This window comes from Candida theae (genome assembly GCF_024610275.1).
Source record: "Candida theae strain CBS 12239 chromosome Unknown scaffold3, whole genome shotgun sequence".
Classification (NCBI taxonomy): domain Eukaryota; kingdom Fungi; phylum Ascomycota; class Pichiomycetes; order Serinales; family Debaryomycetaceae; genus Lodderomyces; species Lodderomyces theae.
Window position 1 is genome coordinate 53,356 of NW_026261437.1, and position 18,605 is coordinate 71,960.

General features: G+C 40.6%; 11 protein-coding genes across 11 annotated transcripts; 6 read left to right on the forward strand and 5 right to left on the reverse strand. All coding sequences in view use genetic code 12, as the record gives it.

Annotated features, from left to right (window-relative positions):
* Window positions 1-674: 674 nt before the first annotated feature.
* KGF57_002762 (serine/threonine protein kinase) lies at window positions 675-2,978 on the forward strand (the record flags this gene model as incomplete). Its single annotated transcript, XM_051752109.1, has 1 exon — window positions 675-2,978. The coding sequence occupies one exon, from the start codon at window positions 675-677 to the stop codon at window positions 2,976-2,978; it is 2,304 nt and encodes a 767-aa protein (XP_051608589.1).
* A 158-nt stretch (window positions 2,979-3,136) lies between these two features.
* On the reverse strand, window positions 3,137-3,679 carry KGF57_002763 (uncharacterized protein; the record flags this gene model as incomplete). The annotated part of the gene is made up of 1 exon (XM_051752110.1): window positions 3,137-3,679. One exon carries the CDS (start codon window positions 3,677-3,679, stop codon window positions 3,137-3,139), a length of 543 nt encoding a protein of 180 aa, XP_051608590.1.
* A 312-nt stretch (window positions 3,680-3,991) lies between these two features.
* On the forward strand, window positions 3,992-4,438 carry KGF57_002764 (mitochondrial 54S ribosomal protein mL40; the record flags this gene model as incomplete). The annotated part of the gene is made up of 1 exon (XM_051752111.1): window positions 3,992-4,438. One exon carries the CDS (start codon window positions 3,992-3,994, stop codon window positions 4,436-4,438), a length of 447 nt encoding a protein of 148 aa, XP_051608591.1.
* Window positions 4,439-4,536: 98 nt separating this feature from the next.
* Window positions 4,537-5,397, reverse strand: EAF6 (Eaf6p; the record flags this gene model as incomplete). Its single annotated transcript, XM_051752112.1, has 1 exon — window positions 4,537-5,397. One exon carries the CDS (start codon window positions 5,395-5,397, stop codon window positions 4,537-4,539), a length of 861 nt encoding a protein of 286 aa, XP_051608592.1.
* An 880-nt stretch (window positions 5,398-6,277) lies between these two features.
* ENO1 (phosphopyruvate hydratase) lies at window positions 6,278-7,597 on the forward strand (the record flags this gene model as incomplete). Its single annotated transcript, XM_051752113.1, has 1 exon — window positions 6,278-7,597. The coding sequence occupies one exon, from the start codon at window positions 6,278-6,280 to the stop codon at window positions 7,595-7,597; it is 1,320 nt and encodes a 439-aa protein (XP_051608593.1).
* Window positions 7,598-7,676: 79 nt separating this feature from the next.
* On the reverse strand, window positions 7,677-9,062 carry KGF57_002767 (kynureninase; the record flags this gene model as incomplete). The annotated part of the gene is made up of 1 exon (XM_051752114.1): window positions 7,677-9,062. The coding sequence occupies one exon, from the start codon at window positions 9,060-9,062 to the stop codon at window positions 7,677-7,679; it is 1,386 nt and encodes a 461-aa protein (XP_051608594.1).
* Window positions 9,063-9,244: 182 nt separating this feature from the next.
* APS3 (Aps3p) lies at window positions 9,245-9,852 on the forward strand (the record flags this gene model as incomplete). The annotated part of the gene is made up of 2 exons (XM_051752116.1): window positions 9,245-9,266; window positions 9,326-9,852. 2 exons carry the CDS (start codon window positions 9,245-9,247, stop codon window positions 9,850-9,852), a joined length of 549 nt encoding a protein of 182 aa, XP_051608595.1.
* A 53-nt stretch (window positions 9,853-9,905) lies between these two features.
* On the reverse strand, window positions 9,906-10,346 carry KGF57_002769 (uncharacterized protein; the record flags this gene model as incomplete). The annotated part of the gene is made up of 1 exon (XM_051752117.1): window positions 9,906-10,346. One exon carries the CDS (start codon window positions 10,344-10,346, stop codon window positions 9,906-9,908), a length of 441 nt encoding a protein of 146 aa, XP_051608596.1.
* A 1,050-nt stretch (window positions 10,347-11,396) lies between these two features.
* Window positions 11,397-14,003, forward strand: UPC2 (Upc2p; the record flags this gene model as incomplete). Its single annotated transcript, XM_051752118.1, has 1 exon — window positions 11,397-14,003. One exon carries the CDS (start codon window positions 11,397-11,399, stop codon window positions 14,001-14,003), a length of 2,607 nt encoding a protein of 868 aa, XP_051608597.1.
* A 752-nt stretch (window positions 14,004-14,755) lies between these two features.
* CDC42 (Rho family GTPase) lies at window positions 14,756-15,331 on the forward strand (the record flags this gene model as incomplete). Its single annotated transcript, XM_051752119.1, has 1 exon — window positions 14,756-15,331. One exon carries the CDS (start codon window positions 14,756-14,758, stop codon window positions 15,329-15,331), a length of 576 nt encoding a protein of 191 aa, XP_051608598.1.
* Window positions 15,332-16,311: 980 nt separating this feature from the next.
* On the reverse strand, window positions 16,312-18,210 carry KGF57_002772 (uncharacterized protein; the record flags this gene model as incomplete). Its single annotated transcript, XM_051752120.1, has 1 exon — window positions 16,312-18,210. The coding sequence occupies one exon, from the start codon at window positions 18,208-18,210 to the stop codon at window positions 16,312-16,314; it is 1,899 nt and encodes a 632-aa protein (XP_051608599.1).
* Window positions 18,211-18,605: the final 395 nt, after the last annotated feature.

An 18,605-nucleotide genomic window follows, 5' to 3' on the forward strand; every position in this document is an offset into this window, starting at 1 on the left:
AAACAAAAAGAAGAGATGTTGATTTTAAATTTTGAAATCTACGACACAGTCTGTCGCGACATTGATCCAAGTGTGTTGTCTGAATTTCATACCAACAGGACATAATAACCAAACTAAGTGAGGAGCTGATCTTCTACCTCCTTGAGACAATAGATATAGTGGTAGCTATTGAATTGGTAGAGAAAGGGTTCCAATCTTTTTACTACACACACCTAATGCTTTCGAAGTTTCGATTGTACAACATGATACCCACTACTTTTGTACTAGGTCCGCGAGCTATGCTACAGTATTGCACTTGTGATGACTTATTTTGGGACATAATTTGAGGATGGTTTACTGAACTGATCTCGCGTCGTGATTTATATCTATGTATTTGCAATCCCCCCCCCCTCTCCTCTTGAATCTGTGTAGTAGTTGTAGTTACGAACGCGCAGTAACGGGGCGGAAAAGAGAAAAATAGGGGAAGAGGGAAGGCGTTGGTAAGAAAATTACAACCATAAACATCTGTCAAAACAAATACAACCCATATTTACAAGGAGCATAGTAGTATTTACACTGCAGTTGTTTATGGACAAGTCATATAAACTTCGAATTGGCAGCACTATCCACTACTTATCAAACAACCACAGACAAGCTTTTTCTGTCCTTAGTATCCGTTATCGCTAAATATTCCGATGTTCAAGTTTAAAAACAAACTCAAGTTTGGGTCTTCAAATGATAAGCAGCAGGAACAGCAGCAGCAGCAGCAGCAGCAACAACAACAACAATCGCCGAGCCACCATCACCATTCAGAGAACGGATCAGCAGAACCATCCTCACCTCCACCACCTCAATCGACTAGCTCCGCCTCTTCTCAACATCACTCCCTTGATGCATTGCTGACACCAAAGAGAACTGCCTCAGAGTCGAGAAAGACAACCTCCGTTGATCAGTTAGGCAACGATGTGTCTAAGTTATCCATTCATGATAGCTCCCCAGATAAGCAGTCTACTTTACACAGTCATTCAAGCAGTGATAGAAATGTCTCGTCCACCGATTACAACCACAATCATACATTGCAACAAACGGGCGACTTACAACCACCGACTACCGAGTCGAATATAACCTCGAATTCTTCAAACTACAACAATGGATCCCCTGCTTCATCTCATCCTACCTCCGTAGGACAAGTTACATCTGCAGTTTCAAACTCCAGCGATTCAGCAGTTGCCGGTGTGAGCACCAACAACACCGCCTCCGGAACAACTTCATCTCCCGGCTTATTAACCGTCAAAATATATGGCTCGCAAAATATTCAGTTACCAATTAAAATCAACAACAATAAGCAAATATTGCACGCATTGGCTATTAATTCAAGCAGTGAAAGCGTGGGACAACAATTGTTGAAAAATATGGCAGATGTCGAGCAAGATAGTAGTGAGGTTGGCGAGTTTATACTGGGCTCAAATGCGGCAAAATTGTTACCTTCGATCATCACAATTCCGAAATCTGAGAATTTGGTCAAATCATTACTTTACTTGACTATTGAGTTTGAAAACAACGTGTTGGTGATTGAGCCACAGAAGGGAAGTGTTAACCAATCGACTTGGAATCAAGTTGTGTCGTTTGATGTTACAAACAAGGTCCTGAATAAGAACAGCAATTCACAGTTTCTCAATTTGAACTTGTTTATGAGGTTACCAAATGTTTTGATTCCCGACTCGGAAAAGCATCGTAGCAAGCAGTTGTTCACCAACTATCAAGTAGATGGTGCGGACAGATCTACAACGTCCAATTCATCCAATACAACTAGTACTCAAGTCAACATTGGTGATTTGTTAATTGGTACAATTAAACTTCCATTGAATACGAGGTCCCACTCTCAACAAGTCAGATTAATGCATCACGAATACTTGAAATTTACCAATTACAATGCGGCGTTACTGGATGCCATCCGTCAAGATATGGGAGAAATAATGTTGACTATAGAGTATAAACCATTGACAAGGAAACATCTCTCGATTGATGATTTTGATTTGTTGAAAGTGATTGGAAAGGGATCGTTTGGGAAAGTTATGCAGGTGGTTAAAAAGGACACTAAACAGATTTATGCTTTGAAAACGTTGAGGAAACAACACATTGTATCCAGACTGGAAGTGACTCATACGTTGGCGGAAAGGACGGTGTTGGCACGGATAACCAATCCATTCATTGTTCCGTTGAAATTTTCTTTCCAGTCGCCTGAAAAATTGTACCTTGTTCTCTCATTTATCAATGGTGGAGAATTGTTTTGGCATTTACAAAGAGAAGGGAAGTTCAGCATGGACAGATCGAGATTCTACATTGCTGAGTTGTTGACTGCTTTGGAAAGCTTGCACGAATTGAATGTAATTTATCGGGACTTGAAACCGGAAAACATCTTGCTTGATTATCAAGGACACATTGCCCTTTGTGATTTCGGCTTGTGTAAATTGAACATGAGTAATGACGACAAAACCAATACGTTTTGCGGTACTCCGGAATATCTTGCTCCTGAACTTTTGCTTAACCAAGGTTATACAAGAAGTGTGGATTGGTGGACTTTGGGTACCTTGCTTTACGAAATGTTAACGGGATTACCACCTTTTTATGACTCGGATGTGCCTACAATGTACAAGAAGATTTTGCAAAATCCGTTACGCTTCCCTCCATTTTTGGAAAATACTGATGCTCAAGATTTATTGATCAAATTATTGCAAAAGGATCCACTGCATAGATTGAATGATGCACAGGCCATCAAGAGCCACCCTTTTTTCAAAGATATTGATTGGAACAAGTTGTTGAATAAGAGTTATTTACCTCCATTCAAGCCAAATGTTGAAAACTTACTAGACACTTCGAATTTTGATCAGGATTTCACAAATGAAAAACCTCAGGATTCAGTGGTTGATGATTTCTTGACCGAGAGTGTGCAGAAACAATTTGGTGGATGGACCTACAATGGTGACAATGTACTATAAAGAGGTAAAAGAGGATGGATGATTTGTTGTGTTGGAGAAGTAGAATGAGAGTAACTTCCAGTACAGTAATTATTTCTTTTGGTTTAGATTTATTGATAATCCACTGACAAGTACAATTATAAACGAAACAACCAACGGCACATTACTCTTCAACTAACTCAATGCTTGTTTGCAGCATTATAGTAAGTAGCACCGCTGCTCCCAGGAAAACTCAGGTCCACTCTTTTGTTTGAGGTGTGACCCTTCTCTAATGGGGCTTTTGGGTTCCAAGCAGCATATTCACCTCGTGCTACTTTAGCTTGTTGGTTGCTTTGGAAAATGGGGTATTGGGGATTTACGTTTTGTGGGTCAGTGTTGTTTATGTTGACAACATTGGGCTTTATTGTGTAGAGGTTTTGTGGGTGTGGTTGCTGTTGTGAGGAGAGGCCACCTCCTTGCTGTGGTGGAGCGTAGTTTGCGTAGTGGTCTTGTTGTTGTTGTTGTTGTTGTGGTGGTGGTGGTGGTGGTGGATGTTGTGAGTAGCTAGGAGTATCCGGTGGTGGGGCAAATTGGTCATTGGGGCCCTGGATATCGTCATAGGCTGGGGGGGCATCTGGTATGTTGTTGTTGTTGTTGTGGCTACTACTACCTTGTTGTGCTGCTGCTGCTTGCTGCTCTTCAAGAGCGTACTTTTGTTTCAATTTCTCTTTTTCGTCGGACATATTTGATGGGTGTGTTGTATGGCCTATAGTGCTGATTATAAGCTTCTTTGTGAATGCCAGGGCTGCAATCTCACGAGGTTATGTTCCTTGTGTGGATGTTTTTTTGATTGCGGCAATGCAATATTGTGTTATTGTGTCATTCGAAACAAGGAATGTCGTGATATAGCACTCTACGACAATGAGATTGACGACACTAGAAAATTTTATTCTCTTCAGAGAAATAAAATTTTATAACCAGTGAGTTACAATTTGTAGGTCAGCATCGAATACTACCAACAGATCGCTTGTCCCTGTTCAAGACATACCTTCAAGATGTTCACTAAAAGCAAAGCAAGCATTACAAGCCTAGCGCAGGGGGCGTTAACATTTGTTCGTTTCAAAAGACAATCCACCGGAGCCAATCAACTAAACGCATCAACACAAAAGATAGTCAATCAATTATCAGTATTATCAGCCAGTAGGAAGCAGCCACAGCTATTAAAACTATGCAACGAAGATTTAATCAAGCACAGAACGATTATGAATGCATGGAAATTGCTCCAACGTAAGAAACAACAAAAGCAACAGCATCAATTGGACTTGCAATACAAGAGTATACGTAATGCCATGGAAGATTTGAAACAGACTAGTCCTGAATTGTTTGAGATGGCCAATGCAAAGAGCAAATTGAGATTTACCACGTTCCCTATTGAAATGAGAGTTCCTACGGATTACCCACCTACGAAACCATGGGTATATGCTTATTCGTCAAAGAAGTAAAAGTGCATCCAGTGTGATGGTTTATAATGTTGACGTAAAATGTACATAGATTACAGAGAATAGCTTAAAAAAAAACATCATCATCATCATCATCATGGTTAGTCCTCTATAGTTCTTGCTTTTCTCTTCCGCGAAGGTGTACTTGATCGACTTGTCTCACTCTTGGCGCCGTCTGCAGAAACAGTGGCAGCGGCAGTAACAGTAGCAGCAGCAGCAGCAGCAGCAGCAGCAGGACTGGCAGTAGTTGCAGTAGCTTGACTGCTCAGTTTGACTCCCAAATTGGCAGTGGTTGGATCGACTGAATCTTCATAATCATCTAATTCATCTTTTGAGTTGATAATAGAGGTGGCGGGACCATTACTCAAGGAGCCATTAACGTACCCAGCCCCATGTCTTTTCACCATATTCTTCACAAAAGAAATTGAGCTTAGACTGAATATATGATCATCTTCTGTGTACACTATTCTTCTTTTGAATCCCGATGCGCCTGAGCCTGCACCTCCTCCTGATGCACCTGCACCACCACCACTTGACTTGGAAAAATTTTCAAACCCTTTCACTATGTTGCCCGAGTAGCTCTCTTCAAAATAGCTGGATTCCTTTTGATATATGGTGTCTTCCAATTTGGATAACTTGTTGGTGAGTTCTTGTTTTTTGAGAATTTGCTGAGTAAGCTTCTTTTTTAGCTCATTGTATTTGTCTATACTGGCAACACCTTTGGAGCCTCTTGTGGATGAAGATGATGACCCTGACGATGGAGTGGCTGCTTTTGATTGACTGCTGGGTGTGTTGTTATCGTTCTTGTTGTTATTCTTTTGTGGGGATTTTGATTGATCAGATGTTGCCCCTTTGCTCGGCAGCGATTGTGCTTTCAGCGTATCTGCGAGTTTATCTTTTGTTGCATCTTGATTTTGCAGCAAGCTTTTTACTTCTTTAGTGTCTTCGTTTGCCATGGCCATGGGCTGTTCCTTGTATCGTGGTGAAAATCTGTGAAAGGATGAAAATCAGAAAAGTTGATTCTGAGCTACCATTTTGCCAAACAAAAGACGTGCAAAGTTATTGTAAGCTGAACAGGTACACTTAAATTAGACAGTAGCAGAGAAATACCCAACGGCTGTGAAGCATGTGTCAAATGAATGGAGTGAGGAGTGGTTTAAGTAGAAAGGTTTGAAGGAGTTGCTTCCTCAAGAATCTTTTGACATGTCACTGAGACAAGGTGCACCTAAATGTAAATCAATTGACACAGTAGCGACAGCCTCACCTGTTTCAGTAATTAGAAAGTTATGGCAAATTACAGCAATTGTCGCGCGTATGCTCTTGGAAATCGAGTTCTCCAACAAGGGCCTCGGGAAGGACCGGTTCCATTGACAAAAAAAAAAACAAATACATCAACGAAATCCATTGACCCGTGTTATTCCACAAACAGAGCAAATAGAAGCAAAGACAAGGGGAGACGGCAGCTTTATGTGGAGAACTCTGTCACCAATTGAGAGTGTATATATGGAAGCCAAGATAGAACTCAACTTTCGGATCACAGCCTGACTCATATAGGGAAAACGTATCATCCACTTCTAGCTCTGTAACCCTGTCATTGTGTATATCACGGGTTATAGTGGTCCATACATTACTGTGAAAAAAAAGTGTGTATGTGTGTTGATTTATAACCATTATACACTACCCACTACCCACACAAGTCCATTTCAGTTTGATTCCCGACAAACAATTTTCTATATATATATATAACCAATTGTATTTCCATACTTTTTTCTTCTCTTGACTTACCTTCTTGGTATTCAATTCAATTGACCACATATCAATTACTTTACATACACTCACACAATGGCTATCACTAAGATCCACTCAAGATACGTTTACGACTCAAGAGGTAACCCAACTGTTGAAGTTGATTTGACCACTGAAAAGGGTTCATTCAGAGCAATTGTTCCATCCGGTGCTTCCACTGGTGTCCATGAGGCTTTGGAATTGAGAGACGGTGACAAATCAAAATGGTTGGGTAAAGGTGTCTTGAAAGCTGTTGCCAATGTTAACGACACCATTGCTCCAGCTTTGATCAAGGCCAACATCGACGTCACTGACCAAACCAAGATTGACGACTTTTTGTTGAAATTGGACGGTACTCCAAACAAGTCTAAATTGGGTGCCAATGCCATCTTGGGTGTTTCTTTGGCTGCTGCTAAAGCTGGTGCCGCTGAAAAGAATGTCCCATTGTACAAGCACATTGCTGACATCTCCAAGGCCAAGCAAGATAAATACGTCTTGCCAGTTCCTTTCCAAAACGTCTTGAACGGTGGTTCCCATGCTGGTGGTGACTTGGCTTTCCAAGAATTTATGATTGTTCCATCTGGTGTTTCAACTTTCAGTGAAGGTTTGAGAATCGGCTCAGAAGTTTACCACCACTTGAAGAGCTTGACCAAGAAGAAGTACGGTCAATCTGCCGGTAACGTTGGTGACGAAGGTGGTGTTGCTCCAGATATCAAGACAGCTCAAGAAGCTTTGGACTTGATTGTTTCAGCTATTGAAGCTGCCGGTTACACTGGTAAGGTTGACATTGCCATGGATGTTGCCTCATCTGAATTCTACAAGGATGGTAAGTACGATTTGGATTTCAAGAACCCAGACTCTGACAAATCTAAATGGTTGACTGGTCCTCAATTGGCTGAATTGTACGGTGAATTGTTGCAAAAATACCCAATTGTCTCTATTGAAGATCCATTCGCTGAAGATGACTGGGAAGCTTGGAGCCACTTTTTCTCCAAGGTTCAAGGAAAGACCCAAATTGTTGGTGATGACTTGACTGTCACCAACCCACTCAGAATCAAGAAGGCTATTGAAACTAAAGCTGCTGATGCTTTGTTGTTGAAGGTTAACCAAATTGGTACCTTGACTGAATCTATCCAAGCCGCTAATGACTCATACGCTGCTGGTTGGGGTGTTATGGTCTCACACAGATCTGGTGAAACCGAAGACACTTTCATTGCTGACTTGTCTGTCGGTATCAGATCAGGTCAAATCAAGACTGGTGCTCCAGCTAGATCAGAAAGATTGGCCAAGTTGAACCAAATCTTGAGAATTGAAGAAGAGTTGGGAGACAAGGCTATTTACGCCGGTAAGGACTTCCACAATGCTCAAACTTTGTAAGGGGATATAGTGTATCAAAGCTAGTTTCGTACAACAAATACGATATTCTATAAAAATGCGATACTGAGATACTGTCTATTTATTTGTAGTCTGATGCTATATGATCTAAAGCCTGAAACAAGCGTTGTACGGCAATGTACGTTTCCTCAAACGTGTTGTATAATGGTAATGGAGCTAATCTAATAACATCGGGTCTTCTCTCATCGCAGATAATGGCGTGTTTATGCAAATACTCAAACACTTTCTCCATTACATTGTCCTGTTTGTTGTCCTTATGCGGTTGAAAAAGTACACTAAGCTGTGCTCCTCTTTCGTGCGGCAATAAAGGAGTTAATATCTTGAACCCGAATTTGGAGTCATCTGTACTCTCTTGTGGGACATAGTACTTGCTACTGGTCAACAAATCCTGTAAGAACTGGGTGAGCTTCAACGACTTTTCCCGCAATTTCTCAATTCCACCAACTTTTTCAAACACTTGTAGTGACGATTGTAGAGCTACACAATCAATGACGCTGGGGTTCAGCTGTCTATAACTCAATGCTGATGCAATGGGGTCAAACTTTTCCAACATCTTGAACCTGTCAGCACTATTGTTGCCCCACCATCCAGCCAACCTTGGCTCGTATCGTGTTGGCGTATTCTCCTTTGTATGTATTTCATGAACGAATATGCCAGCAATGCCACCAGGACCAGCATTGAGGTACTTGTAAGAGCACCAAGCAGCAAAATCCACCTGCCAGTCATGTAGCTCAAGTGGCACATTCCCTACTGCATGAGCCAAATCCCAACCAACAACAATCTCTGGAGCTTTGCGCTTTACGTGGTTTGTTATTGTCTTTATGTCAAAGAATTGGCCGGTGTAGTACTGAATACCAGGGAAACAAACAAGGGCAATGTCGTCCAAATTTGCATCAATTGACGACAATATAGACTCCGTTTTCAAGTATGTTTCACCTTGCGGTACTTCCATTTGGATCAAATGTGTCTCATCAAGTCCATGTAACTTGACAATATTCACAAATGCATAATAATCAGAGGGAAATGCTTGTTTTTCAAAAAGAATCTTTGTCCTCTTGCCCTTGGGCTTATAGAAATGAGTGAGCAAAGCATTCAAGTTTGATGTCAACGATCCCATTACTGCAACCTCATTCTCTTTTGCCCCGACTAATGGAGCCATCAATGGAATGCACGGTAAATCGATATCGACCCAATCGGTCAATTTCTCAAACGGATGGCTAAAATGAGCCTCGACCGCTCGCATTGACCAAGCTTTCAATTCATTGTTTATTGCCGTAGAAGTTTGCTTTGGCATCAACCCGAGCGAGTTCCCACACAAGTAGATAGATTCTGTATCTTTGGGATATTTTTCATTAGTGATACCAAGTGATTCAAAAGTGGGTATGCAGAAGTCATTTTTGTAAGTGGGATACTTCTTGTCGAACTCCCTTGCTTCTTCAAGTGACATGCTTCCCTTTGTAAACTAGTGGAGGTGAAAGATAATAGGTGTAAAAAATTTGTCAACCCTGTTTTGAGATACAAATTTAAAGAACGGATTTTAGCTGACAATTTTATATACAAGCATATACATATACATATATATATATACATACACCACATATATATATATATATACACCATTACAGCATAATGATTCACTCCGTGCTCATATGTATGTTGAATTCTCTCAATCTTGTCTTTGTTCTTGTTGCCTACTAACATCCCACACAGTTAACAACGATGGAGTACCCAGACTAATGAAATTCTACACAAATGTTGATATACCGACTCAAAAGTTACTTCTTCAACAAATACATCAGTTGATATCGGTCCGAACAGCTCAAGAATGCTCATTCATTACACCTCCGAAACTCCTTGAAGACTTGGACGACATAAAAGTCATTTACCGCCATTATGCTACCTTATACTTTGTCTTTGTTGTTGATGATCAGGAGTCAGAATTGGGTATATTAGATTTGATTCAAGTGTTTGTGGAATGCTTGGACAAGTGCTTCACCAATGTTTGTGAGTTGGACTTGGTTTTTGGCTGGCAAGTATTGCAGACTGTATTGGAAGAGATTATTCAAGGAGGGATGGTTATTGACACAAATATTAGCAGAATTGTTGCTGCTGTTGATGAGGCAAATAGTCAAGTCAGCAATGGTGGGTCAGGGGCTGGTGGCACTAGCACTGCTGCATCAATAAGCCAATCCATATTGCTGTCATTGTCTAGAGATAGAGGGTTCTGGAGTAGGTGAAATGGCGTGTATCCTTTATAAAACTATCTACAGAATTAGAACGTAAGTACATATCACCTGGAGAAGATGTTCCAACTCGACTTTTTCTTTTGCTCTTGTAACAACTGCTCGAGCTCCTTTGACTGCTCCACGCTCTTTTTAATAGCTTCCTTTTGTTCTTCCTCAGCTTTCGTCTTGTGAAACAACTCTTTATCCACCAACTCCATACTTAGATTCCGTTGCTCCTTCTCCAAGGGCGATCCAATAGGACCAGTTTTCCAAATGGGATCATTTGAAGCAGCAGTTTGCTTGACAATTTCCATCAATCTTTGCTGCTCTTTTTGTCTTAGCTCCTTGTTTCTTTCGTACTCGGCTCTGATCTCTGGTGAAAATTGAGAAATCAACTTTTCATCTGATGGTCTAATTGTTTGATAAAGCAATACACCAGTTCCTATGATACATGCACCTGCGAAATAGACACGGGCCCACCTGAACCAAAGGGGCTTTGCAGACATGTTTGAAGGAAGTGCGTGGTTGTAGTCAAGGATGAAAGAGGGCAACTGTTTATATGTATGTCACTTTCTCAGATATTGGTTGTCATTTTTCTAAATTAGAAATGGTAGCGATACTCCACTCTATACAGAGTACAGCGTTTGGAACTTCTGGGTAATTGCAATAGTTTTAACTGAGAGCTATAGAAAGATTCATGCCTTCATCTTGAACATTTTAGACTCAGTGCGGATTCTAACCAAGACTTTATAACAAATATCTACTTTAGAGACATTTTTACTCTAAATTGTTGCAAAAAATAAAAAAATATAAGGAACCCAATTCAAATTGCTCTTGTTATGATATCAGAAGATGATAATCTTTTCATTTTAAACTTAGTGGAGAGGCAGAGAGACACAAGACATCTTTTCATGAATAAGCAGAATTAGGTATTGATTCGGGCAATTCAGTGAAAATTCGGAAGTGAAATTGCCGAGTTTTTTCCACTTTCTCACACTTTCTCGTCGTATAATTTTGTTGGAAACAAAACAAAATAGAAGAAGGGAAGAAAATTGTTGTACGCGAAATTAAATAAAAAAAAAAACAAAAAAACAGAAAGACAACTTTCTATACGACGAGATCACTTAATCACTATCTATATTCCCACTATACGGTGTGACATCATCACTTGAATAAAACAGGAAGACAAGATACGGAATTTAGATTTAGGTGAAGAACAAGAGATATCACAAACTGGTTAGTCACGTAATTGTTGTTCACACACAGCCTCAAAGGTCAATTCTTTACAGTTTGCATCCCCATTGAAAAGCCCTTTATATATATATAAACCAGGGTTGCAAAAAAAAAAAAAATAGGAGCACAACACCTGTGGGAGATTTTGAAAGTGCTTAGATTGACCCCGGATTTCGGTACAGTAGCAACATTCAACATCTTGCCACTTTCGAGTACCTTCACCACGCATTCATTCCCAAGGACATTGTAATCGTTTTGAAGAGGCATAGTTCAACAGTTTGCCACTTTTTTTATTCACAGAAACTCCGCGTCATAACTAAGTAATGGCAGGTCAGGAGGTTGAAAACACTAGCTTGGATCTGTCCGGTGAAGTTCTAAGACTGAGAGCAGATTCAGGTGGCACCTCTGACGACGCACAGCACCCAATCTCAAATATGTCAAGTGCTTCACCAGAACCCGTCAAGAAAAACTCTAAAGCATCCACGGGGAAGAGGAAGTACCATCAAAAATCACGAGCCGGTTGTTCCACTTGTAAAAAGCGTCGTGTCAAGTGTGATGAGCAGAAACCACTCTGTGGAAACTGTGTCAAATTAAAATTGGAATGTGGGTATTTGCACATGGACCCGGAAGAGTTCGCACCGCCTGAAAAGAAGCCCAAGAAAGTCAAGACAGAGTCGGAACATAAGAGGAAGAAAGTGAATACAAACTTCTCAAAGAAGGGATCGGATGGAGCTAAAAATGACGACTTTGCTAGTCAGAACTATTTGAATGAGACTTCCTCGACGCGAAATAGTAGCATTGGCGAGAGGTCTTTAGATGGCTTGGACTCTTCAACAACCACACAACAAGCGACACCTTCATTAACTCCAAGTCCAGCCTCAACGCAACCCAGTGTAGGCAATCCCCTTCCACGACCCAACAATCCAATGGCAAATATGAGCCAGGGCCAGCAGATGAGTAATCCCTTGAGTGCATTATCTACGGGGCTACTAAGTGCCGGAAATTTGAACAATTTGAATATTGCTCATTTAGTCAACAACTTGACAGGTATGAACAATGGCGGCGATGCATCAGGAGGCGGGTTGGGAAATTTCATGAATCTCGGCAATTTAGCAAATTTATCGAACTTGGCAACGTTGGCGCAATTACCCATTGATTTGAGTAATTTGGCAGGGTTGTTTGGTGGAAGTGGAGCAGGTGGTGGGTTGATTGATCAGTTAGCAGCAGCTGCAATGAATGGAAATAGTGGGTTGTCATTTGAAGGATTGTTAAATACACAAACGCAGCAACGACAACAAACGAATCAAGCACAGTCAATCCCGAAACAGGAACACTATCATTCAAATTCATCTGCAAACGGACATTTTCAACAGCCACAACAGCCACAACAGCAACCGCAACAGCAGCAACCGACACAACCAATACCCCAACAACAAGATATTGATGACAGTGTGATAGAAGCCGCAATCAACTTAGGCGCTCAAGGGTCAGCGCCTTCGCCGCCTTTCAGCATACCACCAGTCACCCCTTCAGAGTCAACAATACCGAATGGAGGAGGTACTCTACCCAATATAGCACCCAATCAAACACCACAGATACCCTCATCAGTACCATTGAACAATCGATCAATGGCACAAGCAATGAATTCAAGCAGTTTGAACATGTTGGATTTGAAACTTATGTTCCACTACACATCGCAAGTGGCCAATACCATCACGGGTGCTGGCATCTCAGAGACCAATATATGGATCCATGATATTCCAATGTTGGCATTCGAGCATCCGTTTTTAATGCACTCAATCTTGGCATTCAGTGCAACGCACTTGTCACGAACTGAAAAGGGTTTAGATCAATGCGTCACGTGTCATAGGGGTGATGCACTACGATTATTGAGAGAGGCGGTGTTGAACATTAATGCCGATAATACTGATGCGTTAGTTGCTAGTGCATTGATTTTGATTATGGATTCCTTGGCGAATGCCTCGTTTCCTTCTTCAACATCTCCTAAATCTTTGCCTGCGTCGGCATGGATCTTTCATGTTAAAGGTGCAGCGACAATTTTGACTGCTGTGTGGCCCTTGACTGAAGCGTCTCGATTTTATAAATTCATTAGTGTTGATTTGGGCGATTTGGGCGATATTATAAATCAAAAGGCAAATTTAAACGCGGGAAATGCTGGTGGCGGCGGTGGAGGAGGAAGCTGCTCTGGCCCCACAGGCAACGGGGGTGAACGGTTTTATGCAGATCTTGAATGTCATGATGCAGATATTGCCGATTTGTTCCCAGTTGACATTGACTCTCCCTATTTGATCACATTGGCATATTTGAACAAGTTGCATAAAGAACGGTACAAGTCTGATTTCATCTTGCGTATATTTGCCTTTCCTGCATTGTTGGATAAACAATTCATGTCGTTGTTGATGTCGGGAGATGTCAAGTCGATGAGGATCATGCGATCGTATTACAAGTTGTTGCGGTCATTTACAATGGAGATGAAGGATAAAGTATGGTTTTTGGAAGGGGTTGCGCAAGTGTTACCGCTGAATGTAGAGGAGTATGCAGGTGGTGCAGGTGGTATGCATATGATGATGGATTTCTTGGGAGGGGGCCCTGATATTGTTGATGACTACGGGAATGAGTTTCAAAGTGGTGATGATGGAGAGGAGGAGGAGGAGGATCAAGAGGATCAAGAGGATCAAGAGGATCAAGAGGAAGCAGGGTATAGAGACGCAAATGGGGCAAGTGCTAATAGCAACATCAAGGGCAGCGGTGTTGGTAGTAGCACAAACAACGGTAGCACGTCGGCCACTACTTCAACAAGTGCCAAACGAGCAAAGGTTAGGTTGAAAGAAATGACAAATACAAACAATTTACCAAGTGATATTACTAGTGAGTTGGATATAATGCAGGGGGATCAAGAGTTTATTTAATAAAGATAGAGAGAAAGAGTTAATGTATATGAGTATGTAATTAGTAATGAACAACAGGACAATGTAAAGTAGCTACGGTATGAATGTGGTTGTAGTGGTTGTAGTGGTTGTAGTGGTTGTGGTGGTTGTGGTGGTTGGATTCACGCGACACATAAAATTGACGAAATGCGGAAACAAAACAAAATAATCTGGACATTGGAGAATGTTACACTTTTACACACACTTTACTCTCACTTTTAATCAAAAAAATTTTAATCAACAATCTCAATCAATCTCAATCAATCAAAACAATCTTAATCAAAACAACCAACTCATTCAAATCTAACCACAACCATAAACCAACCACATTCATTCTCCACTCAAATACTGACAACACTTTACAAAGACATATACCTCACTGCACTAAACTAACACGTGTTAAACCCCAACCACTACCTGTTTTATTCTTTCGTGGACCACAGTTTTTATAATCAATTTGTTTATCCTTTTTTTAATACTCCTTCTTATCCAAGAACAACTAACCAAATATTGTATCTTTTGAACTATCACCTGAGAGACAGTATAGAAGCCAAGTATTTTGCATTCACATCAGCTTCGAAAGTTACGGTCACTTTTTTGTTCTTATCTAATCTAGCTACAGAAACGTAACCCCCTACATACCCCCCCACCCTACCAGACTTCCTTTCCTTTATTAACCACTACAAAAGGGTTATATCACCAACTTCAAAAGTTCTTTCTATTTTATCACAGCCATGCAGACCATAAAATGTGTTGTTGTCGGTGATGGTGCCGTCGGAAAGACATGTTTATTGATTTCATACACCACGAGCAAATTCCCCGCCGATTACGTCCCCACTGTATTTGACAATTACGCGGTGACGGTAATGATTGGTGATGAGCCCTTCACGTTGGGTCTTTTCGATACTGCCGGACAAGAAGATTACGACAGGTTAAGACCATTGTCGTACCCTTCAACCGATGTATTTCTTGTTTGTTTTTCAGTCATTGCGCCAGCATCGTTTGAAAACGTCAAGGAGAAATGGTTTCCTGAAGTACATCACCACTGTCCTGGAGTTCCGTGTTTGATTGTTGGTACTCAGACGGATTTGCGGAATGATGATGTTATTTTACAAAGATTGCAGAGACAGAAGTTGTCGCCAATCACACTTGAGCAAGGGGAGAAGTTGGCTAAGGAGTTGAGAGCGGTGAAGTATGTTGAGTGTTCTGCCTTGACGCAAAGGGGATTGAAGACTGTTTTTGATGAGGCGATTGTTGCTGCTTTGGAACCTCCGGTTATAAAGAAGTCGAAAAAGTGTGTTGTATTGTGAGAGAGAGAGTGTGTGTGAGATAGAGGGAGAGAGGAAACTCAAGGATTATGAAAGAGAGAGAGAGATAGGGGAGTGTATTGGAGAAACATTTAGGATTTCAGAATATGAGAAACATATACACATACTTGATGAATTTCAAATGTTTCAAGTCTTTTTACAAAAATTTTTTTTTTTTTTTTATTCCAATTATTGTTGCGTTGTGGAGAGGAGGTTGACCAAATTTTTCATCCATCCGAAACAGGTGACTTTCAATCACGTTAAAGTTGAAGGAGTCCCTAAACAAATAACAATCAAAACAGAACCAACAAAGTAACGGATATATATTTACGTATCACAAATTCACAAGTTGAATAGTAGTGTGTGGTCTTTATAGTCATAGATATGATTATTTTTTTATTCAAACAAAGTCAAACAGTTTTTCTTTGAAACGGTTTCAGATAATCTGCTCCTAATGGGTTAGCAACCAACTTCCATTGTCTCTTGAATTACAATTTTGCAATTTCTGTAGAATTGGAGACGCGTCGGGTGTGGGGTATCTTATGAAACAATGTTTTTGTTTATGCCCTGACCCCCACTTGTGATTCAAGTGTAGCGCTTATTGCGTATGCACTACAACTTAAGTAAAGAGAACCTCCATTTTATTGACAAGACACGGTTACAAGATCTGAATTCAGTTCAGTTTGACATTAAATAAAATAACGATATAGAATATATTAAGTATAATTAGTATTAGGGGAAGGGGGAGGGGGGGGAGGGGGGTTTGGCTAAAAGCTCCAACAGAATTCAAGCAAAATATTAAAAAACCGCAGATTGTACCAAACGTTGTAAAACAAATGTGTAAAAACGCCTAACATTGGAATAAAATCAATCAAATAAATAAATAGCAGAAACACTTTTTGCGGAAAGGGCAAGGCGAAGGCGAAGGGGAGCGGGAAGCACCGCGTTACTGCTTCAGTTCAAGCATCACTCTCTGCATTTCTCTACACCACTTCTTTTGGTGCTACTTTACTCTTGAGCCAATCCTTGACTGCAAAAAGCACCATCACCCAACTCATAAACAAAGTAGTGAACCCCAAGGATAAATTCAAAGTAAACATTCCCGTGAATCCATAGTATTCAAATGATAAAACAACAGGATCAGTAGACTCCATAAAGATTAAACCACCACATAACAAACCAAAAGCAACAACCAATTCGGTAATTGGCCGACTGGGCTTGGTCAAATCCTTTGGTTTGCTGGCATGCAACAAGAAAAGAATATAGGTGAAGAATCGGAATGCACAACCAATGACAAACATATTACCCCATTGAACATGGATGTCAGTCGATAATTGTGAGGCTTGTTTGTGCTGTGACATTAAAACACCTGTCCAATAGATGGTGATGATGGGGAATGGATTTGGACTGTAACCAGGACTAGCTTTAACGACATCTTGAGCATCAATCATCGCCGCAGCAGTCTCTTGCTCACTTTCTGAATGTCCATTGGAGGATAACTTTCTAAAATCGGCTAATGCCTGTTCAAATCGCCACTCTTGCAACTTCATCTCGGTAATAACCCCACACAATCCACATCCAATGAAAATAAACGCAATTGACACATGTTGCAAATCTTTTGCTGACCATTCTTGACCAGCATTGGATAAATGTTCCAAAAAGATATTGGTAGATCCGTAAAACAAAATCAAAGAACTCTCAATCATCTCCATTGTCCAAAGACCCTTGTTTTGGAATCTTGTCCAGAAATTATGAGTATTGCCCATTCTCGAAGTTACAAATTTATGATTCCAAGCCCATCCTTTGGTGGTGAATGCACCACAGTACCTTGCCAATGTGAGAATTCCATAACTGAAAAACACCCCTCCTTTGATGAAATGAGCTAACAAGTTGAAAACTGTCTTGCCTTGGCCGTAAAGACAGAATGTGGCAACTCCAGTGGGAACTAAGACCAAGTAGTAAAAGAAATGGCCCCAGTGTAACAAGTTAAACACAATGTTGAAGATGTAATGGAACTTGCTCTCTGCAACCAAAGTCTTGAACTTTTGCAATCTTGTTTGTGGAGTAAATACTTTTTCATAGTTTAATGGAGCTGATTCAATCAGCAGTTGTTCATCAGCATCTTCTTCCGAGTCAGAGCAGCCAATTGGTGGAGAATGGAGAGTAAAGTATGAGCCTCCATTTGCTGCTGCTGCTGTGGTTGTAGCGGTTGTCGTGGTTGCGGTGTTGGATAATCCACTAGCGCAGGCAGAAGCTGAAGAAGATGAGGATCCACTTGAGGCAAACTTTGGAGTAATGCTAGTAATCAAGGCAAAAACAAACTGTAAAATTGTTGTAACAAATAAGATACCAATCATTGAATTGTAAGCATTACCAGGGTAAATATCTGGAACCGAGTTGATGAAAATGGTGTAGTTGAGCATCGACAAGACCATAGTTACAGAATGTATAAACAAGGTGGTGAGGTATGTCTTTGTTAAACCCAAATTGTTGAAAATTAAAGCAATTGGATACGTTACAAAAATGGAGAATAGCCCCAACACAATATGGATATACAAGGCAGGACGATGTTTCGAAGGTATGTTGAAATAAGTGGTTGTGTTGTAATTTTCCCAAAAGGCGCGTTCTTCTGGTAATAAATGAGTTTGCAAGATTGGCAAACCCTGCTGATGCTTCATAACATGAGGCGTTGGTTCTAGTGAAGCTGTAGTGCCACTCGATTCGGTGGTAGGGGCAGTCGTGACTGGCTTGTTGCTATTTGTCAATGAAACAATGGCACCACCGTGTACCTCTTCATGTCCTCTTTCGCTGTCTGAGTCCATATCCATTGCTATGGAAGCAGTAGCAGCGAAAAGCAATAGTAGTGTGGAGACGGTCTTCATTGTTCACTTAATATCAGGTACTGTATGTATATCAGCTCGAGCTTAATAAATAAACGTGGTGTATGATGGAAATCCAATTTTATTTGTGTTGCCAGAATTTTTCGATACCAGGGCAGATTTTAACAAGAACAGGTGGGGTTTGTTAGAAGTCTATTAAAATGGGGGGAACCCTCTGGCTGTCTAGTTTGGGTGGGTTTCTATCTTCTCCTTGTTAACAATATAAACTGTTTAGGATGTGTATTTTTTAAACTGAAAAATGATTGAGTATATATATATATATGTAACTTTGCAACCAAATGCTGATTTGAAAAGGATGAAAAGTGCGGATATTTCTTCTATTTATACTTTTTCACTCTCACTTTTACACTCTGAACTAATTGACTGACTAATTGACT